Source organism: Mustela nivalis, assembly GCF_964662115.1.
Source record: "Mustela nivalis genome assembly, chromosome: 9".
NCBI lineage: Eukaryota > Metazoa > Chordata > Mammalia > Carnivora > Mustelidae > Mustela > Mustela nivalis.
In genome coordinates, this window is record NC_139028.1 from 70,076,899 (window position 1) to 70,103,395 (window position 26,497).

A 26,497-nucleotide genomic window follows, 5' to 3' on the forward strand; every position below is an offset into this window, starting at 1 on the left:
AGAAATATCCGTTTAAGGTCCAGATTTCATTTCCTTTGGAAGCAGGATTGCTAGGTCATATGGTAGTTCTAGCTCTATTTTTAACTTTTTGAGAAACCTATACTGTTTTCCATAGTGGTTTTACCAATCTATAGTCCCACCTATAGTGAACAAAACGTTCACTTTCTTGATAATACGCTTTGAAGCAAAAGTTTCTAACTTGGAAGATGTCCAATTTATCTATTTTTTTCTTTTATGCTATTGGTGTCATATTTATAATTTCATTGCCAGATCCACAATCATGAAGATTTACCATTTTCTTCTAAGTGGTTTTAGAGCATATATTTAGGCCATTGATCTATTTTGAGTTCATTTTTGTGAGATGTGGATCCAACTCCATTCCTTGGCATGTGGAAATTCAGTATGCAGTTGTCTCCGCACCTTTTGTTGAAGACACTACAGAACGTAGCACTGGCCATAGATGCATATATTCCTGGATTTTCAGTTGGTCTGTATATTTATCCTTATAACAATATCTCACTCTTTTGCTTCTTGCAGCTTTGTAATAAGTTGTTTTCTTTTGAGAAAAAGGGGTGGGGGAGAGAGAAAGAGAGAGAGCAAGCGAGACCATGGTTGGGGGGAGGTTGTATTGAGAAAGGGAGAGGGAGAGAAAGAATCCAAGCAGACTCCATGCAGAGCCTGATGCAAGGCTCAGTCTCACAACCCTGAGATCATGACCTAAGCTGAAACCAAGAGTCAGATGCTTAACCAGCTGTGGCCAATAAGTTATGAATAGGAGCAAAAGGCAAGGAAGCAAGACATGGCCTGTGCTAAACATGTCTAGGGAGGGCTTGGACTCCCAAGAGACTGGATCGCTGAGATGGCACAGAAGGAGCAGTAGAAAGAGCTTGAGCTTTGTTATTACAGACCTGGTTCAAATCCCAGCTCCACCTCTTACTAGCTGTGTAAATGTAACCCAGGTGGAAAAATCCTTATTGTTTGTATTGATTATAAAAATCATGTGTGCTGGGGCACCTGGGTGGCTCAGTGGGTTAAGCCTCTGCCTTTGGCTCAGGTCATGATTTGGGGTCCTGGGATGGAGCCTCACTTCAGGCTCTCTGCTCAGCAGGGAGACTGCTCCCCCCACCAACCTCATCTGTGTCTCTGCCTACTTGTGATCTCTATCTGTCAAATAAATAAATAAAATCTTTAAAAAATTTTTTTAAATCATGTGTGCCACTTGTAGAAATAGAAAAAACAAAATTGGAACAGTTCATAAGTGTATCAAGTAGTTACTTAATATCCTTTAGTCTCAGTTTCGCCATCTGTAAAATCGGAGTGATGATTTTGTTATAGTGAAGGGTCATAGTGAGAATTGAATTGTGTACACTCTCGGGTAGGCTGTGAACTAGAAACAGACCACGGGCATAGCTACCCTAGGGTTAGGCAAAGTGAAGCTCCTCATTTAATTGGCCTGGAGCTTCTTGGTGGCAATGGGACCACACTGGCCAGGAGTCACTATAGCACACCTTGGTGCAAGTTTCTTTTGGCTCCTTGGTTTCCACACAGAACATGCAGCGCTGGTGATACTCTCGGCAAAGGTAGGTTTCTGCCAAGTTGAGAAAGTAGCCAAATTCTTATTGTAAGAGTAGCCTTTTGTACTGAGCACTCACATCACTGTCTGGAGAGTACTTGACATCAACAGAATGTGTGTTTCTGTTTTCAAAATGCAGTCTCTCTTCTCACAAGAAAGAAATGTTAGGCTCTCTTTGTTCTTAAACCAACTCGATATCAGCAAAGCTGCCTACCTTTGGCCAGAGTGGGGCTAGGGTGAGAGGGGAAGCCAGGCAGTGTCTGTGTGCTCCCCGAGCAATGGCTTTAGCCTCAGCTTCCTAGTGTTCCAGAAAGTTGTTCTTTCACAGTATTCAGTGCACTTGCACAGTGCACGTGTGACCTTGGGAAAGCTGTTTAACCACCATGAGCCTCCGTGGCCTTGTTACCAAAATGAATGTAATAGTACCTTCAGGAAATCATACTTATCATCGTGAGGACTCAGTGGCTTAGAATTTGTAAGGCTTAATAAAAGGAGCGCCTGGGACAGCACCTGGCATGTGGCAAGTGCTCTTTACCGTCTGGCTGTGGTTATCTGGACTTTGCTCTCCCACTGAACCTGCAAGCTCAGTCATTCCTGGAACAGGGAGAGGTGTGGTGGCCCAGGCAGGCCCTGTCCCGAGAGGGAGCTGTGTGAGGAAAGTGGGCAGGTGAGGGGAGGAGGCTGAGGCACCGAGGGAGGGAGTCCAGGGACCTGCTGGGCACTAGTTGGGACCAGCTGGGTGAGAGGGGCACTGTGGCAGGACCTCCAGGGTCAGATGGGAACTCGGGGTCTGGGGACCTTAGCCAGCACCTGAGGCATGGGTGACAAGATTCAGATTCCTCCAGAGGGCCAGACATTGAGCCCCAGTGAAGAATTCCCGAGCACGGGATGCCTGCGTGGCTCAGTGGGTTAAAGCCTCTGCCTTCAGCTCGGGTCATGATCTCAGGGTCGTGGGATTGAGCCCTGCATTGGGCTCTCTGCTCAGTGGAGAGCCTGCTTCCTCCTCTCTCTCTCTCTCTGCCTACTTGTGATCTCTGTCTGTCAAATAAAAAAATAAAAGAATTTTTAAAAAGAATTAAAAAAAAAAAAAGAATTCCTGAGCACATCCGAAGTGCAACAGACCCTTCCCTTCAGAATGGAACTCAGGCCCCCACTGTTGAGAGATCACACAGAGGGAGCCATAGGGCCCAGCCAGCTGACCTAGTCCCTACTGCTGCTGAGTCAGAATGAGCAGAGAAGGTGGGAGACACTGGGCATTAGAGGGGCAGACCAGACCTGGGGGCAGCAGACCAACCACGGGGGCAAATAAGTTCACAAGCAGTTTACTCTGAGATAGAGGTGATGCTTTGCCTGGGCTTTATGAAGCAGGGACATACGTTGGAAAGAGTGCTGTGAATCCAGGATTCAGGATTTCATTCTGGCTCCTCCATTAATTCCCATTCTGGCTCTGAGCAAGTCACTTGTCTCTCTGCACCTGTTTCCCTTGAAGCTGAAGAGGCTGGACTGCTTGACTGAGCCCTCTTTGAGTTCTGGTATGCTGTGAGCACATTACCCATGGCCTTGCTATGTGTTCTGTGGTTGGCAAGGCCAGGCTGGGGGGACAAGAATGGGGCAGGCTGGGATCAGAGGTCCTGGCCATAGCAGTCCCAGCTTCTGGATTGCTGGCAGGGGAGGCTGGATGTGGAGCCCTGGGACGGGTGATTGGAGGTCCTGCTTTGTTCCAGAGCTTTGGAACATAGCTACTTTTCTTTTTTGGATTTATGGCTAAATAGGACTAAACTGACTGTACTGGGGCAGATGGGAGGGGTGGGGCAGGGGTGTGGGGGGATGGTCTGTCTCCCAGGCAGTTGGTGTGATTGGGACTGGGGGTGATAAGGGAGTCAAGACAGGAGCAAGTCATGGAGGTGAACCTTGCCCACGCTGAGGTTTGACGTTGTCAGGCAGTTTGGTTTCCCAGGTGGGGTGACAGGAAGCTTTAAAAAAAAACAAAAACAGAAAGACCCTGGGGGTGGGGACATCATTTCTATGGTCAAAGGTAGAAAGAAAGACACAGTCTGGAGGACAGTTCTTTTTAAGCAGGGACTCACAGGAACCTGTGGATACCTGACTCCTTCATTCTGAAAAATCTTGTGCCCTGATGACAGATAAATGCCAAGCCTGGGTATTGTGTGGGTCATTCTGACCCAGCATGGACTTGGGAGAACTGCACAAACCTTTTCTTTCCATCCTGAGCAACGTGGGCTATCCTGAAGTTGGAGCAGTTAGAGCTCCTGGCTCAGTTGTGTTCTCCTAATCTGTGCCCTGCTCGGAAACTGAGCAAATGTTTTGGTCTCCTCTAATATGAAGAGTAATGGGGTGCCTAGGTGGCTCATTGGGTTAAGCCTCTACCTTCAACTCAGGTCATGATCTCAGGGTCCTGGGATGGAGCCACGCGTCAGGCTCTCTGCTCAGCAGGGAGTCTGCTTCCCCCCCCACCCCCTCCTGCCTCTCTGCCTACTTGTGATCGATCTGTGTCAAATAAATAAATTAATTAATTATTTTTTTTAAAAAAAGAGTAACAAAGAAAACCCTAGCTGTGTGTGTGTGTGTGTGTGTGTGTGTGTGTGTCTGATGCATGCCAGCCCAAGCTGTGGGGAAGTCAGTGGGCATTAGGGAACAGCTTGCTCATGCTGTGGCTAAAGGTGGCAGACTTCTGCACATCTAATTAGATGCTAGAACTGTGCAGGTGGGGGGGAAGAAGGGTCCTGCATCCAAGAACATTTGGAATCCGGCAGGGCCTGCATCAGGGTAACAGGGGCCCAGTATTATCTTCTTGCAAGGTCACATTCCTCAACAAAGATTTAATCCCACTCCGGCTTTACCTCTGGGCCCTCTCCAGCCCTGCAGCCCTGCTAATCACCATGCGGGGAATGCCACAGTGCACCAAGAGGGCACTGTCCCAGCGCCGGCCCCTCCCTCCACAGTCTGGGTGGCCCTGTGGGGTGGGGGCAGTTTGGGTGACATTCCTTCTTTCCATCACCAAGTGTCAGAGAGCCAGTGTAATGATGGTCTGGGCTCCTCTGGGAGAAGGCTTCTGAGAGTGTGTTTTTCATACAACTGAGTGTGTGCAACAGTAATTATGTATCTGGGGTATGAGCACATTGTGCCAGGGTGTGTGTGCACACTGCGTGTACATGGATGAGTTTGTGCACCTTTGCAGGGAGCTACCTGTGTGCCACCAGGAGTGGTGATGTGGATGTGTGTGTCATGTATATGAATGAAAGCAGGGGTGCCAGAGAGAACTGACTTGGGGGGGGCAGTGGGAAGGGGAGACTGGTTTGCTCTCTCCCTCCTTCTTCCCGTGCACCTTGGGAAGTGGGGGGAGGATGTGTACACCCCCTTCCCCTTCTACAAGACTAGGTGCAGTGGGGGTCATGAACCTGGGCAGCTTCTTCGAGGCTGGGGGGCTGCAGAAGTACCTGGGAACTAAGCAAGACACTGGGACGCAGGAGGGGCCACTTAGACGCGGGAGCTGATAGATGTCTGTGTGATCTTGGGTGATGAGCTGTGGGAGAGGGCGGCGGAGGACCCTCCTTTGCACTCCCAGTCCAGCCCAAAGGAGCTGGGAGTGGGAACCCTGTCTCTGCCATGAGGGGCTCTGGGGCAATCTGGGGCGCATCAATGTTGGATGAGCCCGCGCTGCCTTCACGCGGCCTCGATACCATCTTCCATGGTCTCACTTTTAGTGTAACCGGAGAGCCCAGGGCTCAGCCCGAGTCTACCGCTGGCGATCTTCTCACCACGGCACCACCCGCGGGGGGACGGCAGCTAAGGTGGGGAGGCCGGGGTGGTTCTGGTGGACTGTCCCGGGACCAGGTGGGGGCCAGCCGGGCCCTGCCTGGGCAGGGGAGTCAGTTGGTTCCAGCCTGGCCTCCACAGCCCCTGAATCCTGGTGCCAGGTTACACCTCCTCCCACCTCAGGCCACCTCATGGTCCTAGGGGTGTCATCTGTCCAGCGACGTGTTCTTAGGGCATTTTAGTCCCATCCCCCCAGCCAACTTTAGGAGTTTCCAGCTTGGGAAGGGGCTGGAGGGGCATCAGCTAGAGGGACAGAGACCCCCTAGGGGAAGGAAGGGGAGTCGCAGCAACTGCGTGGAGCCTCCTGCTGCAGGTGAGTGTCCAGAGCCCTGAGTGCATGCTGGGGAATGGGGAGGGACAGACTGAGGTCTGGGGGTCCCCACTGGCCATGCTGCTCACCACCCCGACCTTTTCTACTCCAGCCCCCGCACCTTACACCTTGTGACCCCACACCCAGCCTTGCCCTAAGAGGCAGCGCCCAGGAAGTGGACCGGTGCCCCACGGAGCATCTGCTACAAGCTGGCATGTTGGGCTGTGGCCTTGGGGGGGTCCAACATGGACAACCGCTATGGTGGGCGGGGAGATTGGTTTGGATCAGCAGCCTGTTTTTGTAAAACAGCTTAAGGGGACACGGGAGTTCCTGTTCGTTTACATATTGTCTTTGGCTCTTTTCCCACCTTGGCCTCAGAGCTCAGTACAGCTCAGCTTGCAAGCCCGGAATAGGTACTATCTGGCCCTCTAAGAAAACGCTTGCCCACCACCCCCATTACGTAGTCTGCGGTCCTCTCTCCTTTTTACCCTTCACCTGGGCCTCCCTCCTGCCTTCCTCCGCATGCCCCACACCACTGGCTCACCCAGGCTGAGCGCTCTCCACACCCAGGAACACAGACTTGGGGGACCACTCCTTCACACCTTGGCACTGCTACTTTCCCTGTTAAGAAAGGAAAGTAACCGGGGGCCACAAGTATTCCCAGATCCGGTAGGTTACCTGATAGCTGAGGATTGAGACCTGCAGCACCCCTGCCTAACCCTAGGCTGAAAGTGAGCCAATTCCTAGGCCACAGGAGCAGGGTGGGGGAGCTGACCACGAGCACCTAATTCTGGCACCGGGGAGGCTGAGCAGGCCAATTCTTGGTGTGGGCTTCCTATCTCCTCTCCCTGTGGGCCAGGCCAGGAGCAGGTGACAGCTGAGGTCCCAGTGGAATGGTGGGGATACAGTGCTGTGTGAATAGGTAATTATAGGGCACCAGAATGCTCTGGAGGGAGCCAGGGAGCTCCAGAGGCAGGGGCCTTCCCCTGCCTGCTGTCTTAGAGCTTCCAGACTCCTGGGGCCCATTGTGCCCTCTTTATTCCAATCCTCAGGCCTCTGTGAACAAGACTAAACCCTGTTCCTCAGTTCCTGTTCACACAGCTGAGTTCAGGGAAAGAACAGGAGCCCAGGGAAAGCCCAGGGCCTTGAAACAGAGCTGCATTCCTGCTGCGCCATCACTAGGTGGCACCCTCGAGGCATCAGCGCCGGCGCCTGCTGGGGAGGCTGCCGCCCGTTCTGACCCTCAACTCTTAAGTCTAACCACAGCCTTCAAGGATGTCATCCCCACATTCTGAATCCTGCCAGGTCTGCCCAGCTCTCTCTGCCCATTGAGGCAGCTCAATGATAGCTCCAGACTCTGTCATTCAGGGCATTTTTACCTGAGAGTCAGAGGGGTCATTAGGGATGACTTGCAGTCCCACTGATTGTTACCTTCTTATCCTCGGCCTCCCCAGGGCTCCCTGAAGGCAGGGACCATCTTAGTCTCTGGAGCACAGGGCTGGGCACAGCAGAGAGGGTGTGTGGTGGGGAGTGATGGACACTAGAGAGAGTGTCGCCATCACTGCTCGCTTCTGGGGCAGGTGTGCTGGAGAGAATTGACTTTGAGGGGTAGGGGTGGGGAAAGACTGGCGTGCTCTCTCCCTCCCTCTTCTTGCCCTGAGCCTTGGGAAATGGGGGAGGATGGGTCCAATCTCCCTTCCCCCTTCCCCTGGTGCAAGACCAGGTGTGGTGGGGGCCATGAGCCTGCTGTGCCTCTCTGCCAGGCTGAGCGCTCTCCACACCCAGGAACACAGACTTGGGGGACCACCCCTTCACACCTTGTCACTGCTTGTCACTGCTTGTCTACTGTAGCTGAGCCAGGTGCCCTGGCTATCCTCCTGGGAAGCTGGGTGGGGGCTGAGGGATCCAGGCATCTGGGAGGGGAGCTGCTTCAGAGACAGGAGTAGCCTTCCCCCTCTGGTCTGGTTCTGTTGGTGCCAGCATTCTAGGGGGCCTCTAGAGAGGAAGAGGTGCCCAGGGGACACAAGCTGGGGCCCTAGGAAGTTGCTTGTTTCTGGGGAGAGTTTCCAGGCATACCTGCCATTGTCTGGCACTGGGAGCAAGCCCACGCTCATCAGAAACAGAGCTAGAGGCTGGGACAGACTCTCACATTGATGGTGGCCTTGTGCCTCTCACCTGGCTCCAGCTCAGGCCATTCCAGGAGCCTCCCAGTCCAACAGCGCCCAACTCTGTGGTTGTCCTAGTGTCCCAGTTGGAGGTCTGGAGGGCTGCATCTGTGTTGGGGAGGACAGCCACCCCCGTCCTCAAGCATCTGCTTCTGCTAGCTAGGGGTGATGTCAACAAGGGACCTGCACCCAGCCCCAGGGCAGACGGACCGTGCCAGCGAGGTATGAGTTCTGGATCCTGCCTAGAGACAAAGGATGATTGTCAAGTGTCCCTCACCCACCGCAGTTACTAGGAAGGAGAGTGGAGACCATGTCCCACTGAGGCAGCGGAGGCCAGGCCAGTTTGTGCTCTTGGGTATGACCCTGGGAAGGGGCCCCTTGCAGACTCTTCCCCCGAGGGACTGACAGTGACACGCAGGTGCCATTTGTCTGCCTGGAACAGGCTCCATCGTAAGACTGGCATCGTTCACTGGGGTAATTACTGGTTTGGGTTCGATTTCCATTCAAAACAGTCATCCCAGCCTGAGCCGGGTGTCAGATCTGAAGGTTGATTATTAGTAACATTTATCAACAGCCTCTCTCAGCTACAGGCAATTACAGCTAATCTGCTGCTCCTGCTCCCTGTCGCAGGGAACTGCCAGCCTCTTCCCTGCCCGCCCCCTCCATTCCCTGCTCCCCTCTCTCCTTCTTCCCTCCCCTAAGCAGCCAGCCCAAGGGAGGGCAGGAGATAGGAACCATCTTCTGAGTCACCATCACCCTCACATGCAGGGGCCCCTGCGCACGCTGGGCACCTAGGCTCTTCATCGGCCGTCTTGGTGTTGCCGGGTCTCGGGAAGTCTGAATCCGACTCTGTCAGAACGGAGAGGAATCCCTGCTCCTGGTCCTCTGACATATTTCCGCCTGCAGCAGGGGCCCTCTTGCCCCTGACTCCTCCGTCCTCCCCTTCAGGCCCAAGACTAGCGTGAGGCACATGGGGACCACTGAAAAGCCCAGTGATTGACATAACTAAGATTTCAATACAATACTTTTGAAAATCGAAGTTAAAGCAAAAACATCAAAGTTCATGCAAAAACAAAGTTCATGCAAAAAACGGAATCAGAATGTGAATAGAGGGTCTAACCCTTGATTGCAGGACTTGGCCTTACCACCTCACATTGATTCCAGTGGCCCCGACCCCCCTAGAACCCTGACCTTGTTTAAAGTTTGGTTGTTGTGTGTATGGGGGGTATATTTCACATTCATTTCGACTTGAAATATTATCTTCAAAGACTCAGATGGCTGAGTCTTTTGGCACCTCATTCAGCTCCCCCTCATTTCCTGTCGGGCCCTAACCCCTACTCCCTTCGTTTCTTCCTGTCTGCTACCTCTGGTCAGGGCTGAGCTTCTCTCTGAGTGGGGCCCCAACCCTGGGCTGGCTTCCTGGTGCGCATCCTCTCCTCCATCCCTCAGGACCTGCTTCGGCCTTCAGACCCCTCCAAGAGGCCCGCAGGTTGCCATGGTAACTGCCAGTACTTGCAGCAGTCATGGGCGGACAGAACCTGGAGGTCTCCCTCCCGTCCCATGATCGCATCCAGCCAGGGCTGGGTAAGTGCCTGCATGCCTGACAGAGTGCCTGATGCGCGAATCTCAGAGGCAGCTCACACGTTCTGTGCGTGTGTGGAGACGGAGCGAGTCCCCTCTTTCGAAGTCCATCCCAGGAAGAGGACAGCATGGGGCTAAGGGAAGGCCATGGAGGTCTGCGACAGGGAGGCAGAGCGCTGAAATAAGTGTGGGTGCTGGCTACCAGGCTCCCGCAGAGGGCAGGCCTGCTTCCCTGAAGGCTTTCCTTTTGCAGAGCAGAAGCTGAAGGCTGGCCCCCTTGCATGGAAGGCTGCCCGCCCTCTCCTCGCCCTTTCCCCCCAAACCCAGGCTGGGCTCAGCTTGCCTCAGGGAGAAATAGACGTTTCAGGAAGATCAACATGGAAGGGGTGCCCAAGATGCCCAGTCCCCTCTGGGTCTTGGGGCATTGTCATGTCAAGGTCCAGAGCCAGGGAGTTCAGCCATTCTGTGTCCAGTTGCTGTCCCTGGAGGATGCCCAAGTGTCTCAGGAGAGTCGTGCTAGAAGCACTCCCTTCCCAGGCCTCCAGAGCACCACAGAGTCTCTGTCACCTGGCCTGGCGGTCTGTCACCCAGAGCCTCCTCTGCCACTTACTAGGCAAGTCACTTCCTCTCTGGGCCTCAGTTTCCTCTTGTGAGAAATATGGATGATCGTGCCCTCTCTCGAGGGCTGTGCTCACCGGTGAGAGCTAACCTAGGTAATAGCGCTTTGACCTAAAAAGCCCTGTGACAGATGGAGAAGTCATGCTCTGTGGGGCTCTGGAGGACAGAACTGGAACCAAAGGGAAGTGTGTTTGGGCTTGAAGTGAAGAAGAAATCGCCAACACCCGAGATGGAGGGACCACTCTAGAAGGTGTGAGCTCTCTGAGGCTGGAAATGTGTTTGGAGGGGTTTATCACTTGTCCATTAGCTTAGCTTCCAAGGACTTCCTGCCCCTGGGTGTGACCTCAAGTGTGACTTCTTCCAGCATGTCCAGAAGCCACCCCAACACCAACCCCACCTCCACCCCCATCAGCCTAGAGGTGAGGATGCTGGCTTCACTGGCTTTTTCCTGTTGTACATTCCTGTTGTTGCCTTCCTGTATGGACCAGTGTAGAAACCAGAGAACTTGAGTGGGAATGAGAACAGGAGGACCTTGTGTCTGAGGAAGTACTGACCTAAGCATGGGTTTGAGATGCCCTCAGACTGGAAAGTTCTGTTCTGCCTGCAATAGGACAGAAGACTTCTGAAAGAGAAGTTAGGAGAGATGGAGGGATGAGGTCTTGAGCTCCAGACCGGCGCACACATATGCTCCCCTGCCTGAAAATTGCCCCATGCTGCACATCTGCGCACGAACGCTACGTGCTGACTTCCTCACACGGGCTTTGGAAAGAGCCATAGGCATGGAGTTGGGAGACCTGTCTTGGAGCATCCTCCCTCTGAGCCTGATTTTTCCATCTGTGACATGACAGGGAGGAGTTGAGGTGCCCTCTCAGCTGATGGTCTGGGATCTCTAGCTTTCTGGAGCCCATGAGAGTTACATCGTCTCTGTGGCACCTTATGGTATCTCCATGAGTCTCTGTCTGTCTGCTGGGCAGACCTCTGGGGCCGAGGTTTTCAGATCTAGTCAGAGTGAAGTGGGCAATGTCCAGTTTTGCATCTAGACATCATTTTCCCCTCAGAAGTTTGAAATTACATCCCAAAGATTCCTCATTATCGATCTAGGCACCTCATTGAAAGTCTGGGTATCATTTTTGCGAGAACATGGCCAGGGATGGGCAAGAAAGGGGAAGTGAAGTGGTGGAGGTAGGGGAGAGAGGAGAGGTGATGTGATCCGGGAGTTAGCGTGGGCGCCTGGTCTAAGAGGATTCGAGGGGTCCACCGGGCTTGGGCAGAGTACATGCATGGGCTTAACTTCTGTCCTGAGGCAGCCAGGAGATTCTGAAGAGTTTAAGCAGGGTCTGGAGAAAAGGATCAGATTTGTATTTAGAACTTTTACTCTTGTGCCAGTGGAGGAGGGCCTTGGGGGGAGCAAATTGGAGACAGACACTGTCCTGAAGCCAAGATCTGAGCAACAAGGATGCCCTCCTGAGAATGTGGACCTAGGGAAGGGAGTAGACAGATGCCAGCTGGCTGACATCAAAAGGGCTTCATGGTTGCAGGCCTGGGCAGGGAAGATGGAAGGAAAAAGCAGGAACCTATACTGGCACCTTGGGGGCCTGCTGTGTCACTCACGGCAGATGGAGATGGAGTAGATAAGATAAATCTTACATAGAAGATAAGATTCACTGGAAGTCCTAAGCAGCATACCTCAGTTGTGAGCTGCTGTGTGGGACATCCACCGGGAAGTGTCCAGAGAGCAGGTGGATGGAGGGTTCTGGAGTTTAGGAGAGGAGAGGGCCCACCATGAAGGCATGGACATTCTTGGGTTGTGGGACGTGGGTGGCCCAGTTGGTTGAGCATTCGACTCTTGACTGGGGCTCAGATCATGGTCTCAGGGGTATGAGGTCGAGCCCCCCATCAGGCTCTGTGCTGGGTGTGGAGCTTGCTTCAGATTCTCTCTCTCTCTCTCCTCCAACATATGCTCTCTCTCTCTCTCCCACTTTCCCTCTCCTCTTTCTCTGTCTCTCAAAAAAAAAAAAGGATGTGTGTGTGGGAGGTGAAGCCCTATGAGGGGGAAGATCACTCAGGTGCCTCTTAAGGGGAGTGGGAGGACAAGAGGCTAAGGACACAGATGACGAAATCCTAGATACCCCATCAGTCTCTCAAAGACGCACCAGCATAGAGTCGGCTCCCAACCCAGGACAGGCCACAGAGAGCACAGGGAATGTGTTTGCTGGCTGTGGTTCCTCCAGATGGGGACTTTGTCCTCAGGGCACCTGGCTCTGCCTGAGTTGCTATAGTAACCACGGATGCAGGCATATAGGGTCTCTGTGTTGCCATGGAAACAAGCAGCTGGGTGTCCCTGAGTGGCATGGCCACTGAGGCCTTGGGGATTCAGGCTGGTCTTGAAGGGCTTGGGAGGGGGCCCGTGACCAGCTGAGAGGGTTTCTGTGTCCCAGTGAATCCTCGATGGTTGTTGTTAGTGTGACCGTTGCCACAGTGATGGAGGGAGACACCCGGGTGGCTTGTGGCAGCTTCAGTGGTGAGCTGAGTAGTAGAAGGAATGGCAACAGGCCCCAGGTCTTCACGTGCAGCCTGAAGCAGCACCAGCCTCTGGACTCCCCCAGCCTCTGGTTGCCATGGAGGGCAGGACCCTCTGCTTTCTTCCTGGGTTTGCACCGTTTTGCCGAGACAGGGGTTTTGTTCCCAGGAGGCACTCCCCGGCCCATGGGATCTCAGCATTCAAAGCGACACAGGAAGGCTGGGCCCCTGAAACGGGGCCACCGAGGAGATCGGTAAGCATTCAGTACCCCTGCCTTTAGCCCGAGGACCCCACCCTTGGGCCCACCCTGCCCACCCACCCTCATGGACCTCACCCCTTCCCCGTCACCACATGGGGTCCCGCAGTCCTCCCACAGCCTCAGGCTCTGGACAGGAGAACAGGGAGGCTCTGCTTCTCCTGCCCCAGATCGGAGAGGTTTCCTCCACCATGCGAGCGAGGCCTCGGCCCTTGGCAGCTCTGCACTCCTGCCCTCTGTCTATTCTGGTGGGTTCCTCTTCCCAGGCTCCACCCGGCCCCCCTGCTTTGTCCCCAGCTCTGCTCATTACTGTCCTCATTCTGGGCTGCCTGCTTGCTGTCCCAGAGCTCCCCCAACCTGATCCCACTGGCTTCCCAGCTGAAGTGGCCAAGGCCAAGGCCCTGAGAGAGGCCTTGAGTGACCATTGTCTGGGCAGGCAAGGGGCAGGAATGAAGAAGGGAGGCAACAAGGGCATAGAGTCACCCCTTCTTTTCCCCCTCAGGAGAACAACCAGGAGGAAGTACTGGAAGGAAGGAAGGGAGATCGCTCGGTGAGCTGGCAGGGGAAGAGGGAGCGCTGGCTGGGAGAGGGCCATTCACAGGAAACTACAGGGAGGTGGAGGGGAGGACACGGGCAGCTCCGTGGCCGTGGACCCCATACGTGCTGGGGGGGTGTGTGAAATAGGGCCTAGGGGAGGTGTGACCCCAAGCAAAGGCCATACTCACTATGGCTCTTATGACCTTTGTTTGTTCCTCTTAGATCCCTCTGTGGTCCTTCTGCCCTACTCCAGCCAGGTGGTGCTGCACAGAGTCCCAGGCTCTGCTCCCCAGCCTATCCTGGGACTCTGGGCCAGGCCTTCCCCAGAGAGCAGGTGTCCTCAAGCTGTGGCCCAGGACCACTGAGGGAATTCCTTCCCGCTCTCCACATACCCATTCCCCCATGTGACTTGCACGAGGCTGGCAACCTGTGCCTGTCTTCTGCAGTCACAAAGTGGGTCTTTCCCAAGACTCCTGAGGGGACCTCATTTGTTCTTCACTGATGTCAAGGGCTCTAGGATCTATCGTTGGCCCAAAGGATAGGCAGAAACAGCTACTTGTGGAAGAGGGGGCTCAGTCCTGGGTACACATGAGGCAACATGATGGGGTTCCCTCACCAGCTGAAGCGTGGGGTGCTCAGGGTTCCTGGTACCTGAGGACTCTGCCTGCCTTCCAGGGACCTGGCCAGAGAAAGATGGGCGCATCTGGAGTTCTCATGAATGTTGGGCCTGGGCTTCTGATAAGGCTTGTGATGAATGTGCCCTGAAAGGGAAGCTCTGTGGAGAGCCATGGGTGTCTGGTATGGCTGCATGGGTGGGGCCTCCTGTGTTCTCCTTTTCAACACACAGCCTCAAACCAGGTTGACCTTTTAGCCTAAAGAGAATCTGATGAAGAGAAAGATGGGAGGCATGGGGGAGGGATGCCACTTGAGCTTATTTCAGAGGCTCTCAGGAAGGAGGAGGAGGAGGGATGCAGGGAGTGAACCCCAGAGGGTTGCCTCTGTGTATGACTGTCATGAAGCTTGAAGACCTCTGCTCATTTGTCTCCTGCAGCTCTTGCCTTCTGAGCGCTGTGAGCTGATGAGCATCTCCTTCCTCCACCCCGCCCCCGTAGACCAGCAAGACTGCAAGTCTTTGAGATCCTACTGCCCCTGTTGAACAGGCAAACCGAGGCCTCAGGGCAGGGTCACACTGCAAGTTCATGGCAGAGTCAGGACTAGAACCCAGGCCCCCTACTCGAGGCTCTTTCTCTTCACTGAAGGCCAGGGAGCCAGCCTTGCTGGATGGGAGTCCAGGGGCTTACTGGGAGTGTGTGGTCTTTTGGTTATGGCCTTGCTTCTAGTAGACGGAGGCTGTGAGCATGCTGTTGGTGGCTAGCTGGTGAGTGCTCCTGGCAATCCTGAGTTTCTAGTAATCAGTGCCTCGTGACCCAGGCTCTCAACACCACTCTGGCTCTTCCATGTTTAAAGGCCCTGCCAGTATCCCTTAAAACCTGTGTGATTCAAGATGGTGCCAAGAAGCATGATGATTCACGTGTGGCCAGTCCTGGAATGGTACACGGGGCTGCACCTAGATGGAGAAGGGAGGGGAGGAGCTGGGCAGCTTCGAGGATGATGGTGGAGTTATAAGGCTGTATCTCTGCAGGCTGGGAATAGTCGTAGTTAAGGGCAAAGTTAGATGATCCAGCCATGTAAGGTCCCAGAGGGAAAAGGGATTTTGTCACAGAGTTTTTGTCCTAGGTTCTACCATCATACCAGGGGCTTCCATGCCTATGAAGACAGTCCTCCAAACCCTGGCTTCTGAGCTACTTGTTGCTTCAACTCACCGACCGTCAACGTCTATTTCAGCAACCCATGACCATGATCTGGTCGTCATTTGACACCATTCCACCTCTGAAGTTTTAATCTCCATGTACCTCCTATGTGCTCTGCCTCCCTTGCCTCTACCATATCTGTTCTTAGAAAACTTCAGGCTCCTGCCTCTTACTTTCCCCCTCCCCACAAATCAGCTTTTGTTCCCCTCCAATCTGGACACTATGGCCTGTTACTTGAACTGCTCACCATTCACCACCTGGCCCCATAGCCTCCCACCCCAACCCTAGAATGTGGTAACTGCCTGTTAAGCCAGTCCTGGTTGATAGGGCTGAGATATGGGGGGGGGGGGATCCCTTCATGAATTGACACTGGTCCAACTTCATGGTCCATAGCCTCAGCTGAGACCCCAGCAGTGCCTAGCAGGCCCACTGTCTACATCTACTCCAACCACACACTCCCCACCTCCGCCCAGTTATTTCAGAGCTCTCACATACCCTTCTGCTTTTCCATACCACAGCTTCCCCAGTCACCCCCACCAGCTGACCTAGACTCTCTCTTTATAAGGAAAAGAAGACTTACCAGGGGGTAATTTCTTTAACTTCTGCCCTGGGCTCCAAACTGACCTGAATCCATAGCCATCCATGCCTCTGGCCCTATTATACTGAGAGGGAGCTCCTCTTCCAGTTAGCCTCTCCACCAGAGATCTGGTAACTCTCCCCTTGACCCCAACCCAAAGAACCCCCTTCTGTTGCCCATTCCTTGTCCCCTGGATCTTCATCGTCTCCACTCTCCTAGCTCCTTCCACTGTAACTCAGTTAAGAAACAAAACAAAAATACCTTGATTTTACAACCTCCCCTGTCACCACCTACTCTTTTCAGCCAAGCCTGTTGAAATAAAAATCTGGGTTTATTATTTCCATCCCCTCAACTCCTGCTCAGTCCACTGGCTTCTGTTCCCACTATCCACCCATTTCTCATGCCCATGTCTCTAGTGATTCTTTCCATAAATCCTGCTACAGCCTGTGAGGTCCTGGTTCATCTCCGCAGCATTTGATGTAGCTGAGCACACTCTGCCTTTTGAAGCATGCTTCTCTTGGGTTCCATGACCTCCCACTCCTTTTTTGTCTCCTATTCTGATAGTTATTTCTCTATTTGCTTCTTAAGAGTTTCTTCTTCTGTTCACCCTGACAGTGCTGAAGTGGCCCAGCATTCTGTCCTGCTGTCTTTTCTCTCTTATACTTGTTTCTGCTAATCTAACTGGTAGCCATGGCTTCAACTTCCATCTCTAAGCTGATGACTATAGCTACCACCGAGACATTTCTCCTCCGTTTCTTTTTTCCTTTTTAAATCTATTATCTTCTGCAACATGTGTTTTGAAGCTCTGTTCTTAGATGTATAAACATTTAAGGTTGTTATATCTTCTCAAGAAGTTAATCCCTTCATTAATATGAAATGTTCTTCATCTCTGGTAATAATTCCAGTTGGTCTGTGTAATCACTCTGGCTTTCTGTTGACTAGTGTTTGCATAGCATATCTTTTCCTATCCTTGTATGTTTTATCTCCCTGACTTCACATTTTAAACTGTCTTTTTTTTTTTTTTAAAGATTTTATTTACTTATTTGACAGACAGAGATCACAAGTAGACAGGCAGGGAGATAGAGAGGAAGGGAAGCAGGCCCCCTGCTGAGCAGAGAGCCCGATGTGGGACTCGATCCCAGGACCCTGAGATCATGACCTGAGCCGAAGGCAGCGGCTTAACCTGCTGAGCCACCCAGGCGCCCCAAAACTGTCTTTATTTTTTTTTAAAGATTTTATTTATTTATTTGACAGAGAGAGATCACAAACAGGCAGAGAGGCAGGCAGAGAGAGAGGAGGAAGCAGGCTCCCTGCTGAGCAGAGAGCCCAATGTGGGGCTCGATCCCAGGACCCTGGGATCATGACCTGAGCCGAAGGCAGTGGCTTAACCCACTGAGCCACCCAGGCACCCCTGTCTTTTTTTTTTTAAGAAAACATGTAATTGTGTTATTTTTATCTAATTTGACAAATTTTGCTTTTTAATTGAAGTATTTAGACCATTTACATTTAATGTTGTTATCAATATGGTTGATATCTTTCCATTGGTATTTTATTTGTCCTACTTGTTCTTTGCTTCTTTGTCTTTTTCTTTTCTTTTCTTTTCTTTTTTTTTTTTTTTTTTTTTTTTTTGCTTTCTTTTAGATTGGGGGGGGATTGGTGAATCTATTTTAATAATCTCCAATCTTAGCTTATTAGTCATAAATCTTCTTTTGTTTGTTTTTATTAGTGGTTGCTTAGCATTTGCGTTACACATCTTCAACCTTAAAATAATATACCACTCATGAGTATCATTGAGAACCTTAGAACAGTACACTTTATTCCTCCTTGCTTTCTTTTGAGCTAGTGTCATGCTTTTTGCTTTTAGCTATGATATACACCCAACAATTTTTTTTATTTTTGCTTTAAACAGGCAGTGGTCTCTTTTTAAAAAAAAACATCTTTCTTGGGATGAATTTCACATACCATGGAATTCACCAATATGTAGTATACAGGTCAATGGGTTTTAGGTTGTGCAGCCATCACTACAATCAGTTTTAGAACATTTTAATTATCTCTTCCCACCAAAAAGCTGCATATCCATCAGCTGACACACCCCCTTCTTCTACTCACCCTTAGCCGTAGGCTACTGCTAACTTATTTTCTCTACAGATCTGCCTATTATGGACATTTCATATGAATGAAATCATATAATATGTGGACTTTGTGACTAGCTTCTTTCCTTAGCAGAATGTTTTCAGGACTCATTTGTGTTGTAGTACATCTCAATAGTTCATTTCTTGGGGCATCTGGGTGGCTCAGTTGGCTAAGCAGCTGCCTTTGGCTCAGGTCATGGTCTCAGGGTCCTGGGATGGAGCCCCGAATCAGGCTCCCTGCTCAGCAGAAAACCTGCTTCTCCCTCTCTGCCTGCCACTCTGCTTACCTGTGTGCGTGCAAGTGCTCTCTCTCTCTTTCTGTCAAATAAATAAATAAAATTAAAAAAAAATAGTTCAATTATTTTCGTTGCCAAGTAATAGTCCGATGTATTGGCACACACATTTTGTTTACCCATTCATCGACTGATGGATATTAGGATTTGCTACTATAAATGATGTTACTGTGAAAATCTGTGGACACATTTCATTTCTCTTAGGTATATACCTGGAAGTAGAACTTCTGGGAATCTAATGTTCAGCCTTTTGAGGAATTGCCAGGCTGTTTTCCAAAGTGGCTGCACCATTTCACATACCCACCAGCAATGTGTGAGGTTTCTAATTTCTCTACATCCTTGCCAAGAAGTGTTTTATTTGTGGTTTTTATTATAGCTATCCTAGTGAGTGTGAAGTTGTATCTCATTGTGGTTCTGACTTCTATTTCCCTGATGACTAATAATGACCAATGATGTACCTACAGGCCATTTGTATATCTTTGGAAAAATGTCTATTCTGATTCTTTGCCCATTTTTAAAATGGGTCATTTGTCTTTTTATTACTGAGTTGTAACCATTTGTTAGGTATTCTAGGTACAAGTCCATTATCAGATAATGATTTGCAAATGTTTTATTGAATTCAGTGGCTTATCTTTTCACTTTCTCCATGGTGTCCTTTGCAACGCAAAAGTTTTAAATTTTGATGAAGTCTAATTTATCTATTTTTTCTATTGCTACTTGTGCTTTTGATGTCCTATCTAAGAAATCATTACTTAATCCAAGGTCACAAAGATTTGTGCCTACAATTCTTTGCAGTTGTAGTGCTTATATTTAGGTCTTTGATTCATTTTGAGTTAATTTTTGTATAGAGTGTGAGGTAGAGGGTGCCAAGTCTTTCTCATTTTAGATACTCAGTTGTCCCAGTACCATTTGCTGAAAAAACTGTTCTTTCCACCATTATATGGTCTTGGCATCCTTGCCAAAAATCGATTGATTTATAAATGTGAGTTTATTCCTGGGCTCTCCATTTACTGCCTCGATTTATGTGTCTGTCCTTATACCAATACCACACTATCTTGATAATTGTAGCTATGTTGTAAGTTTTTGAAGTCAGGAAGTGTGAGCGCTCCAGATTCATTCTTTCTAAAGATTATTTTGGCTATGCTGGCTCCCTTGAGTTTCCATATGATTTTAGAATCAGCTTGTCAATTTCTTACAGAGAAACTAGCTTATATCCTGATACGGATTGTGTTTAATCTGTAGATCAATTTGGGATGTATCGCTATCTTGAAAATATTTAAACTTCTGTTCCATAAACACAGGATGCTTTTTTATTTATTTGGGTCTACTTTCCTTTCTTTCAAAAAAATTTGTAGTTTCCATTTTAAAGTCTTGCACTTCTTTTATAAAATTTATTCCCAAGTATTTTATTCTTTTTGATTTTTTAAAATATTTTATTTATTTGACAGAGAGAAATCACAGCTAGGCAGAGAGGCAGGCAGAGAGAGAGGAGGAAGCAGGCTCCCTGCGGAGCAGAGAGCCCAATGCGGGGCTCCATCCCAGGACCCTGGGATCATGACCTGAGCCGAAGGCAGGGGCTTTAACCCACTGAGCCACCCAGGTGCCCCCTTTTTGATGTTTTTGCAAATTGTTTTCTTAATTTCATTTTTTGGATCATTCACTGTGGTTGTATAGAAATATAACTGATCTGTATTCTGTAAGTTTATGGAACTTGTTTATTTGTTCTAATAGTATTTTAGTAGATACCTTCGATCTTCTTTATACAAAATCTTGTCATCAGTGAATACAGATAGTTTTCCTTCTTCCTTTTTAATCTGATGCCTTGTATTTTATTGTCTTGCCTAATCATCTTGGCTAGAACCTTCAGTACAATGTCAAGCAGCTATGTCAAGAACGAGCATCCTTGGTTTGATCTTAGGTGTGGATAATGCATTCAGTCTTTCACTATTAAGTAGGATTTCAGTTGTTGGTTTTTCATAGTTGCCTCTTTTCTGGTTGAGGAAATCCCTTCTATTCCTGGTTTGTTGTATGATTTTATCATGAAGAGGTATTAAATTTTTTGAGATGCTTTTTCTGCATTTACTAGACAATTATGTGGTTTTTCTCCCTTTTTTTCTGTTGATACTGTATATCATATTAAGACTGATTTTTAAATCAGTCTGACAGTTTTTGGATTGGTTCTGACACAGTTAAATTATTTTTAGATAAGTCACCTTTGCATCCCCGGAATAAGTCCTACTTGATCAAGATGTATAATCCCTTTTTCCATGTTGCTGGATTCAGGGTTTTGTTTGTTTGTTTTTAAATGAGAAAAAGTTTTCATGGGTACCTACATATTTACCATTTCCAATGCTCTTCATATGTGTATGTAAATTATCCTCTAGTATCATTTTCCTTTTCCTTGAAGGACTTAATTTAACATTCCTTATAGTGCTGATCTGCTGGTGATACATTCTCTCAGATTTTATTGGTATGAAACAGGTTTTATATTTTTTCCTTTTTGAAATCTTACTTTGACCAGAAATAGAATTAAAATTGACAGGGCTCCCTGCCTCCCAGCCCCCCACTACTACATGTAAAGATGTTGCTGCACTGTCTTCTGGTTCGCATTGTTTCATGAGGTGTGTGCTACCTTTCTTTTCTTTGTCCCTGTTTGCAGTGTGTGTTCCCTTCCCCCTTTCTGGCTCCTTTTAAGATTTTTTCTTTTTCACTGGTTTTCAACAATTTGATCATGACATATATTGGTGTAGTTTTTTTATATTTGATATAAAGATATTCAATATAAATATATTTATATTTAATATAAATATATCAAAAACACTTTGAAGTTGTTGGACTTGTGGATTTATAATTTGCATCCAATTTGAAAAGATTCGAGGTATTCTCCAAGTATCTTTTTCTACCTCCCCCAACTCCCCCCAACCCCTGGAATATCAATTACATGTATATTGGACAACTTGATATTGTTCCACAATTCACTTATAATTTCTTTTTTCAGCACTTTCTTCCTGAGCTTTATTTTGGAATATTTCTATTGTTGTGTCTCTAAATTCATAATCTTTTCTTCTGCAGTATTTAATTGTACACAGCGTATTTTTTGTTTTAGGCATTGTGGTTTTCAACTCCAGAAGTTTGATTCAAGTCTTAGCTACATCTTTCATTTTTCTCCTCCTTATAGTCTATTTTCTTCTGCCTTCTTTCCTATATGGAGTAAGTCTGTAATAGTTCTTTTCACATTCTGGTCTGCTAATGCTCTCATCTATGTCATCTTTAGATATTTTCCTCATGACTGATTTTTTTTTTTCTAATTATGTGTTCGATCCTAAGTTTTTGCATGTCTGGCAATTTTTTTCCAAGTTTTTATTTAAATTCCAGTTAGTTAACATACAGTGTACTGTTAATTTCAGGAGTACAATAGAGTGATTCAGCACTTCCATATAACGCTGGTGTTCATCACAGAAAGTAGAAAGCATTCCTTTAAATGTGCATGAAAATTGTAAGAAATAATATCATGATCTTTGATACAAGCCCGCCAGGGTTCAGTTGAGTATTTTAATCTGTATTTTCTTTAATACTGTGTTTTTGGATTATAGGTGCTCTTTCCATTTCATTGCTCTGTTGGTCAGTGTACTTTCCATTTTTATTTACTCCCCATCCTTTGGAATTCTATAGGTGTCCAGTAATAAAATCTCAGAACTAACAACCCAAAATTCATTTTATTTATTTACTTATTTATTTACTAGAGAGAAAGAGAGAGTGTGCACAATTGGCACAATTGGGAGTGGGGAGAGGGACACAAAGTGCAGTTCAAAGTGCAGAACCCTCTGTGGGCCCAATCCAACAACCCCAAGGCATGTCTGGTAATTTTTGATTAAAGGATGGATGCTGGACTTTGGGTGCTGGGCTTTGTCTTATTTCTTTAAATATTGCTGGGCTTTGTTCTGACACAGTTAAATTATTTAGAATTTGGATCCTCTTGAGGTTTTCTTTTCATTTTTATTAGGGTAGGTCCAGAGCAGCCTTTAGCCAAGGGCTAATTTAACCTCACTACTAAAACAGTACTCTTCTGAGGACTCTGCCTGATGTCCTATGTATTAGGAGGTCTTTATACTCTAATAGTAACACTAACTATTCCCAGCCTTCTGTGAGTTTCTGGGATTCTTCTGCCTTCTCCTGTCTGGTGACTTGTTACCAGACTCACATAGTCTCCTCCCAGCAGGTCAGCACTCAGCCGAAGATTTGATCTCTTTCCCATCTATACCAGTCCTGTGAACTCGTGTACTGTCTTCCATCTTGGAGCTGTACCTGTGGTTGTTTCCATATCTCCACCTGGTAAACTTCCCATAATCCTTCAGGACTCAGTGTCACCTCCACCAGGAAGCCTACCCAGTTGTCCTCAGTCACACAAATTGCTAAGGTCTATCGTAAGTCTTAGGTTTAATTATGGGTTATATCTAAAAGTGCTCATTGGCTGTGACTCTGAGGGTAAGGCCCTGTCTTGCTTGACTCTGTAGACTTAGTGGAAGGCTTTGCATAGCGTAGATGCTCCACATGAGTGCAGTGAATGAATGAAAGCCGGGTAGGGAGGCATGGTGGTGGGAACAAGGAGACTCAAGGCCAGCTGGCTTCCAGTGGCTTGGGTGTCTCAGGGCTCTCCAGCCCAGAGCAGAGGGACTCAGTGCTGCAGAGCCTTCCTTCTGGAGTTGGACAGTACTGGGCTTGAGGGTTTATGCTATTCCCCTGCTCTGCTGCACTTATACCCGCTTCAGAGGGAGCTCTGTGACATCATCCCAGCCAGTGTGGGCTGAGGGTCTTGGGGTGCCTAGGCTTTTGGCTCTTCAGCAGAGCCTTCTCCTGCATGAGGGTCATAAATTTTGCCACAGGAAGCCTGATATGTCACAGGAAATTCTTATCAAGAAGAGATTTCAGGATTTCAGGTAGTGTTGAAGGGCTTTGCTGACTGGGATATGCAGCCACGCAGTGTAACTCTACTGGGAAAGGTCCCACTTGCTCAGGCATTTAAAATAGTATATTCTCTGCTGTGATTTGATTATAAGCTCCATGACGGCAGGAACCATGTCTATCTGTCTCGTGTTCTCAGCTGGCAGCTCATATACACAGTAAGCATTCATAAAGAACTACTGAAGGGATAGTAACAGCTGAAATTTACTGACAACTTCCTGCATACCACACATACTCCTAAGCCACTTACACAGTCATGCAATAGTAACTGTCACCCTGTGAGGTGGATACTATTACCATTCTCGTTTTGCAAATGTGGAAACTGGGACAAGGAGTGGATAAGTAAGTTGCCTAAGGTCACTTTGTCACATAACTGGTGAGGCAAATTTTCAAAGATTGTACTCTTAACGCCTGTTGATTGAATGAATGAATTTTGATTTATAGCACATGCAAAAGGAGACCATAATAAGCTAAAAGTGTATTTATTAAAACAATCATCACATCTGATTTTCCATAATTTGGACTATCCATATTCAGTATCAATATACCTCTCTATACTATGCATATAACATGATATAGTTAAATCTAACATTAAACATAATACACAAACGTAGGTAATACTACAAGTAGTGAGTATTGTATAATAGTTACACATAGCATGTATCATTACTATTAACTTTGTGATCTTATTACATGCCAGGCTTTGTGTCAAATGTTTTACACAAGTATCTTCTTTCATATTCATAATTCTATAAAACAGGTAGAATTCCTGTGAAGTTGCTAAGGCTTAGAGAGGTTAAACCCAAGGTCACGGAGCTTGTTACAGAGCCGGATTGAGCCCTTGTCTATTTAACTGCTTATCTGTGATCCTAAGGGCTTTGCTGTACTCTTTGTCCTGTAGTCTGGCTGAATAGAGCCACCTTGGGCTTTCCAAGGTCTCTCTCTCCCCCAGGAAGCTTCCAAATCCTAGGTCCTAGTCCTCCTTTCCCAGCCCTACACAGGGGGACTGTGAATATTTCAAGTCAGCTTTCCCAGCCCCTATCCAGCAGGGGGAGCTGAAGCTGCAACAGTTCAGACACTGTGGTGCAGATTCCCAGTACTTTAGAGTTTGAGGAATGCCATATTGGAGCCCATCCTAGACCAACTGAATCCCAGTCTCTGGGAGTGGGGTCCCAGAATCAGAATTTTTAATTAGCTACCCAATTGACTCTGATGTCCAGACATATTTCCAGACAGAACCACTGTCCCAGGTTCAGGAAAAAGGAAGTAGATCCTCCTTAGGAAGACAATTGGTAGTTTCTTGCCCAGGGCAACTTCCCAACACCGTTTTTAGAAGCATGGTGGCATCATGTGGCATGAACATATATTATAAAATAAGATTAAAACATTTTTGATAACACTGTAGTAAATTTGAAATACATGAAATGATATAGGGGAGAAAAATAAGATTACCTATAAAGCCAACATCTAGAGATAACTCCTGTTAACTTTTTGATTTATTTCTATCTTTTAACTTTTCAAAGCACAAACTGGCGCCCCTGGCTGGCTCAGTCAGCGGAGCATGTGACTCTTGATCTCAGGGTCATGTGTTTGAGCCCCACGTTGGGCCTAGAGCTTACTTAAAGTTAAAAATAAATTTCTTAAAAAGCGTAGATTTTTAATGCACAGCTGAATACAGTCATGTTAACAAAACCCAGACTAAGGAACAGAATGTTGCCAGCACCCTCGAAGCTCCCTTTGAGCCCCTTCTGGCAACTCTTTCCTCCCAAAGCAGTTGTCCTGGCCCCTAACATCATCGATAAGTTTTGCTCGTGTTCAGTATTTATAGAAATAGAATAATTCATCATTTCCAATTTGAGTGTGTCTTGTTTTGCTCGTAAGGATATCTGGGAGATCCATCTGTGTTACATATATAGTTACACGGTAGTGCGCTTATCGTCACTGTATAGAATTTAATTGTGTGACTATAGCACAACTTATATATCCATCCTGCCGTTGATGGCATTTTGGAATTTTGAAGTATTTGTCGTGACCTAGTGCTCTAAGGAACAGGCTTGTCTGTGTCCTTGGGTGCACACGGGTATGCATTTCCATGGAGCAGGTACCCAGGCGAGCAGCTGCGGAGTTTTTTATTCAGCTTTAGTAGATGCTGCCCAAGTTTTCCAAAGTGGTTCTACCAATACCCTTTCACCAGCAGTGCATGAGGCCAGTTTGCTCCACATTGTCACCAAACTTTGGTTTTTCTTGTTTTATGTTAGCTGTTCTGGTCAATGTGCACTATTGAAATCATATCTTCCAGTGAATAATAAAATTGAACATCTTTTCCTTCATGCATTTCTTTTTTTTTTTTTCTTAAGATTTTATTTATTTATTTGACAGAAAGAGAAAGAGAACAAGCAGGGGGAAAGGGTAGAGGGAGAAGCAGATTCCTTGCTGAGCAAGGAGCCCCATGTGGAACTTGAGCCCCGGACCCTGGGATCATGAACTGAGCTGAAGGCAGACGCTTAACTGACTGAGCCACCCAGGTTCCTGAATATATTACTTTTTAATCTTTTACTTACGTGCCCACCCCGTGAAGCCTCAGTTCATTAAGGGGGGGGGGAGAAAATGAGTAAGGTAAACCATAAAGCAGAAATGCCCAGGTAAAGTCATATGTTATTTTTCCTTTCAGTGAAGCGTGTTGTCTTAAAAGTACGTTCTGCCTATCTTAGGCTAAGAACATATGTTCTGCTGCTATTCTTTTTCTTAGCTCTTTCTTCCTATGATTTTTCTCTACCATTTAATTTTTACTTGTTCTGTCAATAGCATTGGTATTTTGGGGGAGGACGTGTTTTTATGAACTTTGCAAGAATAGTCTTCAAAGAAAAGTTGCTGTCACAGAGGAAAAGCTTCAAGTCAGGGTCAGGAAAGAAGCCTCAGGTAGCAGGTGTCCAGCGCTACTCCCTGGTGCTATGCTGGGAACAGTATGGAGCTGGGCAGAGTGAGAGTGGAGTTGTGAGCTTTGCAGAATAGATGCCAAAAGTAAGGTTGTTTGGGGTTGTGTTTACTTCAGAAAATGGGTCATTTAAGAAAACAAGTTACAGGGGCTTCTGGGTAGTTCAGTTGGTTACGCATCAGGCTCTTGATCTTATCTCAGGTCTTGATCTCAGGTTCAGGAGTTTGAGCTCTGCGTTGGGCTCCATGCTGGGTGTGGAGTCTACTTAAAAAAAAAAAAAAAAAAGATTTTATATTCTTTTAGGGTACTATTTTGGGAAAAAAATCTTTTTGGGTGTTATCTGAAAAGTATAGTATAAGTTTGTTCATGAGTGGCACTTACATATGTTT

The 26,497-nt window shown here is 47.9% G+C and overlaps 1 protein-coding gene across 2 annotated transcripts in view; it reads left to right on the top strand.

The window, feature by feature from the left end:
- The window catches only part of TUB (TUB bipartite transcription factor), an 86,560-nt gene that overhangs the window by 10,933 nt on the left and 49,130 nt on the right, over window positions 1–26,497 (top strand). For both annotated transcript variants that reach the window (XM_082682987.1, XM_082682988.1), the window contains exons 2-3: window positions 12,774–12,858; window positions 13,364–13,411. In XM_082682987.1, the coding sequence (XP_082539113.1) occupies window positions 12,774–12,858; window positions 13,364–13,411 (133 nt within the window). The remainder of the gene's footprint in view (window positions 1–12,773; window positions 12,859–13,363; window positions 13,412–26,497) is intronic.